This window comes from Priapulus caudatus, unplaced genomic scaffold (assembly GCF_000485595.1).
Source record: "Priapulus caudatus unplaced genomic scaffold, Priapulus_caudatus-5.0.1 Scaffold633, whole genome shotgun sequence".
Taxonomy (NCBI): Eukaryota; Metazoa; Priapulida; class Priapulimorpha; order Priapulimorphida; family Priapulidae; genus Priapulus; species Priapulus caudatus.
The window spans coordinates 9,827-17,322 of NW_014577694.1; the positions used below are offsets into that span (position 1 = coordinate 9,827).

The following is a 7,496-nucleotide window of genomic DNA, read 5'->3' on the forward strand; positions in this document are numbered from 1 at the left end:
TTTTCTCATGCTTTCTCTCTCTTCTTCATTCTCCTCTCCTCTCTTATTCTCTTCTCTCTTCTCTCTCTTCTCTGTTCTCCTCATCGGTTCCCTCTTCTCGATCGCTCTCTCGCTCTTTCTCTTTCTCTCTCTCTCTTTTTTTCTCTCTTCTCTTCTCTCTCTCTTTCTCTCCTCCATCTCTATCTCTCTCTCTCTTCTCTCTCTCCTCTTCTCTCTCTCTCTCTCTCTCTCGTCTTCTCTTCTTTCGCTTTTCGGCTTTCGCTCCTCATCTTTCTCTCTCCTCTTTCTTCTCTCGCGCTGCTTCTCTCTTTCCTCTCTCTTGTCTCTCGCTCTCTCCGCTCTCGGCCCGTATGGAAATTGCATTTTGCAAATATCTTCTCGCGCACGTGTCTCGCAATTTTATGTATCCGCCATTATCGCCGGAAGTTACGTCATTTATCTTGGCCACGACATGGGCTGTAATATCGACTGAACTCTCTAATATTTAGGAATATGTGTATATAGTATGATACAATATCAAGTATATATATATATATATATATATATATATATATATATATATATATATTATAGATTATATATGTAGGGCCGCGGCCTTTAAGTCGGTAGCCGTAGTCGTATGGCGTACATGTAGTTGTACATTAGATAGGCCTATGTGCCACGTATATTTTGTTTCTATCGAAGCGCTGTCGATACCTCTTAGCCTTAGCTAAGCTATATTAGCGTTTGTAGTTCCGTGTGATGTCATTTAGGTTTTACTATAGTCGCTAGCCATGTATGCTGTATTATAATGGACTAGTATGTAGTTGTATATTTAAATAACTAACATGCATTTGCATATATACGACTTGCATGTAGTTGTTTAGAGAGTTAGCTAGCTAGCATATTAGTTCGTATATATAATTATAAATGTGGGTTGTATATATAATTGACTAGCATATATTGTATATAATATACTAACAGCATGTATTTGTATATAATTGCTAGCGCATGTAGTTGGTAATATGTGGGTAGACTATACTTACATGTTAGTTGTAATTATATAGTGATGGTAGTTACTAACCATGCTAAGTATATGGTAAGCGCCACGTTTACCGCCTCAGGTGTCGACGATTAATTGAAGAGCTAATTATATGCACTTTGTTGTCGCCGCGCAAAAAATTTCACATCACGAGGAATTGCTTCGGCGCATTAACCTTCACAGACAAGCATCACATTAGCATGGCGGGGACCTTCGCTGTAATCTTTGATACGCCTATCTGCAAGCTCAATCGGAAGTTCGGACCGAACAATCACGATTCCTGCGGGGAGTGCGGGTGGCAAGTGAGATGGGCATTCGGTGGTAAGTATTTGATGTATCAAGTATTCCGATCCAACATAATCGGCTGTGTTTATGGGTTATATTTACCGGGCAATAACATAATAATATATAAAATAATAATAATGATACTATAATAATATATAATATGTCAACTAAATACAAGCTATTATTCATGATCAAAAACAGCCACCCACGGCACGCACACCGACGCACCACCACATGTATCTAATTGTACGCACGTATAATGCACAGGCCCGCCCACAATCGACCCTGTTTCGTTTTCGTTTCTGGCCACCATGATCCATCAATTAGCATGTACTTGTGAAGCGCGGGGCTCATGGACTGTTATCCTAACCCGGACTCCCTATTATATATCACTAGCAGTACTCGCGGGGAAAAAAAACGAACTACGAGAGAGGGAGAGAGAGAAAGAAAGCAGTGGGAAGGGCCGAGAGATTGCAGTCCAGATGGGAGATAAGGCAGAGAGGAAGAGAAAAGGAGAAAGAGTGGAGACGGGGGGCCGAGAGAGAAGATAGAGACGCAAGAGATAGAGGGGTTGTGGGAAAGAGGAGTAAAGAGGTAAGAGGCGGTGAGGAGAGAAGACAGATAGAGAGAGGGGGAGAGAGCGATAGATAGAGAGAGAGGGGAGGAGAGCGATAGATAGAGAGAAAGGGAGAGAGCGAATAGATAGAGAAGAGGGAGAGAGCGATAGATGAGAGGGGAGAGAGCGATAGATAGAGAAGAGGGCGGAGAGAGCGATAGATAGAGCGAGAGAGATATCAAAAGAGATGAGGGGACACGCACGCACGCACGCACGCACGCACGCACGCAGCGACGCCGCGCTCACACACACACACACAACACTGCAGCACCCACACACACAACACAGCACACACACACACAGCCACCACACACACACACACACACACGCACACACACGCGCGCGACGCCCACGCACAACAAACACGACACTATGATACAAACCAGCAACAGGTTGTTTGCTGCGTGCACTGGGAGAAGCAATAATATCAATTAAGACTGGCAGAAGAAGCTGCTTGCCTGAGACACATACGCGGCGTTGTTTTCTTATAGCCAACTCGCAGCGTTGCTTTACCATGCAGACTGAGGCATCACTATGACGATTTGCGATGATGGCTGGCATATGGCCAGCTCGTCGTTCATGAAGATCAAAAATAGCAAACAAACTATATATTAAGTATATATAATGTCGATATGATAAGTCACGTGATTGATCAGCGCACAAAGCGTGCGCGCTTCTTGACGCTCAGCACTGTTGTCACGATTGATCAATTAGATATGCGCCAGGCAGCAGCAGATGAGCAACAGCAGCGGCAGCAGCCAGTTAGTCAGTATAGCAGCAGCAGCAGCAGCCACGCAAGCAGCAGCCAGCAGCAGCAGATGAGGCCAGCAGGCAGCACAGCAGCGGTGACGCACGATGTTTGTTGATGCATGGAGCGTGACCAGCTGTAGTATATTTATGTGTTGTGTAATGCAAACACATTGATAATGATTTAATTGCATTGGCATGCGATGTTCCGGGTAACCGGAGGCAACGTTGTTAGCGTGCGAGTAAGCCTCATTACAACGTTAGATAGTAGATAGTATTAGCCGAGACACTAGGCGGCGACCCTACTGATGCTGATATAACATCGTAATATCGCATTTCGTACGAAATTCGCGAGTATTCGAGTTTAATTCTGCAGTTGCTTGTTCGCACCATCTCGTCACTACTATCTGTCATCTCGTCTCATCTCACTCTCTCTCTCATCATCTCTCTCCTAGCTCTCTCTCTCTTCTGTTCTTTCGCCGCTGCTCCTCTCCTCTGCTCTCTCTCTCTCATCTTCTCCTCTCTTCTTCTCTTTCTCTCTCCTCTCTCTCTGTCTCTCTCTTCTCGCTCTGTCTCCCTTTTCGCGATCTACTCTGCTCTCTTGCTCTCACGCCACTCCCTCTGCTTTTCTCGTCTCCCGTTATCCTACGCGCATCCTCTCTCTTCTTTTTCTCCTCTCTTTCTCTCGTTCTCTCTCTCTCTCTCTCGTCTCTCTCTCTTTTCTCTTTACTCGCTTTCTATCTCCTCTCTCCCTCTCTTGCATTCTTTCTCTTTTGTTGTCTTGTTAGTTAGCGTTGATGACGTTTCAGTCCACCCAGTGTATAACAAGCACAACAGTCCTATCCTCGCTGTGGTTGGTCAGAGCTAGTCAAGTGACTTTAGGCAGCGATGTTGTTGTTTCAGTCTTGTGTTTTGCTTGTGTGTGCTGTGTGTGTGATATGATGATATTAATTGCTTTTCTCTTTGTATTCTGCGGCAATCAGAGATCAGGTAAACTTAATGTTCTTGTGTACGTGACAATGTGTCCTGACATTCTGTCGTGTCTCCGTCCGTCGTTTACCAGCCATGCAAACACATCGGCGTACATCTCTCTGCCTACCCCGCGTCCCACACACACACGACACAACCCCACCCCACACCACACACACACACAGACACACGACACACATACACAAACGCGCACACGGCCTCTCTATTCTCTCTCTCTCACACACACACAGCGCACACGCGACGCACGCCACGCACCAGCGCGCACAACACACGCACACAGCACAACACACATCACACAACGAACGCACACACGCACACACGGCACACACCAGCCACACAACAAACGTCAAACTGCTCACAGACACAACACACACGCGCACGCGCCGCTAGCGGAGGTCACTCCCTTACCTCACGCACACATCCTTCCGCGCATACAACAGCCGATCTTCCCTCGCTTTTCAACAGCTTTCCACACACAGCACATTTCTTTTACCAACACATCTTCCCTATACCACACACCCCCACCTTCCACATACATCCGTGGCCCCGCACCCAACCTTCCCCTACCCTATAGACAGCTCCCTCCCATCCTCCACATGCCCCACCCAGCTCACATAATCTATCTTCCCTCCCCCTCCCCACCCACAATGCACACGTCTTTCGTATGTATCTCCTCTTCTCCCATATATCTTCGTTGTCCGGCCCCACGGTAAATAGCGAGTTCGACCCGCCTAACTTGTGCCGGGCGTAGTTAATCGATATAGCGCTCCGTATCCTCGCTGCCCTGGATATAATTAGAATTACCGCGTCTATTTTCTCTCAGTAAATAGATAAAGCGAGAGCGCATTTTTGCAGGCCGCTATATAATTAGCTTTCATCGATAAATGTTCGTGGTTGACTATAGTTGCTACAGTTGTCTAGTCTCTGTGTGACTAGTTGTTCTAATTACGTTAATAATCGGACACGTACATTCTTTCTTCGTTAGTGTCCTGGCCTTCAGTGTTCATCTCTCACGCTTCATCTTGATTGACAGACAGTGCGGTCGCTATACTTATACCGCAGACTAACGAATACACAGACATGAATAAGCCTACCCTGCTTGTTAAGCGGTCCGATGGTGCTGCTCCTGGCGAAAAGTGCGGTTAACTAAGATTGGAATAAGCGGGGTGTCATTGTAGTTCCTGCATTGCAATGACGAATTGCTCTGATTCAAGAATAAATCAAATTTGTCGATCTTTAGGTTCCTCACACACAGCTATATATATATATATATATATATATATATAATGTAAATTCCAATAATTACATGTGTGGCTAAGAAGCAAATTACAAGTGTTCCGAAATTCAATTCTGCGTTAATTAAGCTTCTTAGTAGCACATGTTATTATTGGAATTTGAATGAAAAATTGGGAAATTATATCTGCTTAATTATTTTTTTGTAAAAAAAGAAAACTATCTGACTAAATCCAGTATTGATGATAATTTTGCAAGTAAAGATTCTTTCTCTCTCATTTACTCAAGCAAGGGCAACTTAATAACGTAAATTTCCTTTTATTAAATTACGTATCTACTGTCAAATATTCGGAATGTTGAAATTAATAACAAAGATGTTTCAATGTAAAAATTATGATAGTTTGCCACAGTAGCAAGCTTTGCAATATACCGCTCGTTTCGTTGGGCAGCTACACCATGCATGCATTACACTATCTTGGCGTAGTGTGCCATGTGTTCCTTAGTCTGTGCTTATACTGCTAATATAACCGGAGACAGATAAACCATGGCCTGTGCTCTTCTTCACCTGTGCTCTGGCGTTGCTAGTTTAGCGTCGTCGAATTTCGGGTAATTGTTGCTAAAGAGCTGAAAGAGCTGTTGCATCAAGAGTAAAAGATCTTGAATTTTCACACATATTTATTCGTTATAATAAGACAAGTTCTTCGAGCTGTCACTTCACAGTGAGTGCGTTACTAGTTCGTGTCTAGTTTCTGTTTGCCGTCGATTTATATCATCCTAAAGTCTGATTATAAATTCTAAAGTCTGATGTATGCGTGATGTTCACGTGCGTTACATATGGCGTGTGCATGCCCGATGTTCACTTGTTTTTCGGTCGCACAACGGTTACCCACAGTTCACGTGGGAATATCACGTGGTGTGGTCTATGTGAAAATCCCTGATTAACACTAATCCTAGTAGTGTTATCCTATTATCCTAGTAGTAATCCTATAGTACAATTTCATGACTTTGCATGATTGTATGCTTTGTGACACTTTACACCAACACATCAAAATTACAGGTGTACTCTAACGTGCAACGCTTTACTAAAGGTTTATTTCCGCCCTCAGGCTTGCATCGTTTCTAACCATCGGCACATGTCTGCATGGCGTATATATATATATATATATATATATTCACACAAACCACACACGCGCCGCACGCGCACCAACACCACAACACACACACACAACACACACCACCACACACACACACACACCACACAACGTCACCCACATACACATATACACACACAGCACACAATATATTATTATATATATATATTTTAATATTATATATTATATATATATATTAGAGCTTAATATACCTACACAAATATATATAGCTACCACAAACGCACGCACGCACGCACGAACGCTCACACAATATACTGAGTGCTGCGTGCTGCTGCTTGCTGCTGCTGTGCTGCTGTGCTCTCTAGTGGCTGATGTTGCTGTGCCTGTAGTGCTGCTGCTGCCTATACTAGTGCTGCTGTGCTGGCTGTTGCTGCTTGCCTGCTATACTAGTGCTCTGCTAGTTGCTGCTGCTGCTTGTTGGTGTTGCTGCTGTTGCTACTACTTACTAGTAGTGTGCTGCTGACCCTGCTGTGGCTGCTGTTGTTGCGGGTGTTCCTCATACCACGCACAGGCGCGCTATCGTCACGGTCGCCACCGAACAGTTGTACATCTTCGGCGCAATTTGTTTTCTGTCGGTTTCGAATTACAGCCGTATTACGGACGCCGTTCGCTGCCCGTCTCGTGTTCGCGCCTTTTAGTTGTCGCTGTCGTCTGCTAGGGACAGGCTAAATAATTGACCGCTCACCCCTATTTACGTCGTCTATAATTTCGACCTTTCTAAATACCTTTTATACTGTGTAACGCTGCCCTATATTTAACTATCATAATTGTCACTCACCAGTAACCTCTTATACTTATCTTACGCCTTTACTTTATTTTTACCGCTTGTTTCACATATCGCGCTTACAACTCGCAGCGACTGTTTCTTGAGTTCGATAATATATCTTCTTTTTTCTATATGCTCATCGGTATTTTACATTCTTGTTCTTCTTTTTCGTTTCCCATAATAGATTATATTATATTCTCTGTCCTACTGATATAAGTGAAATATATATCATATCAGGGTTTGTTGTGTGCTATATTTTTTAATAACTCCGATCATATCAACCTGTAATTCAAGGTCTAGTGCACAAAGGAGTATTATATTATTATTTCTCTTTACCGACGATGATTGTGTTGGTAGTAATATGTGTATGTAATATTATAAAGGACACAATAGGAATTGTGTTTTTCTCTTGCTACACACTGCGCCGTGGCTGCTTGCGAATGCTTCTGTTCACTGCTGCTTTTATTTCTCTACTCGCGCGGTGCGGGATTTAAGTTTGGTTGTTTTGTTTGTTAGCCGCCATTGAACAGTGGTAGTGTTTTTTGTTAGCTGGCTGGCTGGCTGGCTGGCGAGCGCCATGTGTGCAGCACCTGTCGTGTGTTGTTTTGTGCGGTCTACGTAGAGTTTCTTCATCAGGAAAGCATGCATGCAGTTGCGTAGGCCCGC

General features: G+C 44.0%; 1 protein-coding gene across 1 annotated transcript in view; it reads left to right on the forward strand.

Moving 5' to 3' along the window:
- Positions 1-1,221: 1,221 nt before the first annotated feature.
- LOC106812311 (E3 ubiquitin-protein ligase TRIM9-like) overlaps positions 1,222-7,496 on the forward strand; it is a 17,137-nt gene continuing 10,862 nt past the window's right edge. The window contains exon 1 of the mRNA XM_014816152.1: positions 1,222-1,342. Coding sequence (XP_014671638.1) covers positions 1,222-1,342 — 121 coding nt within the window. The remainder of the gene's footprint in view (positions 1,343-7,496) is intronic.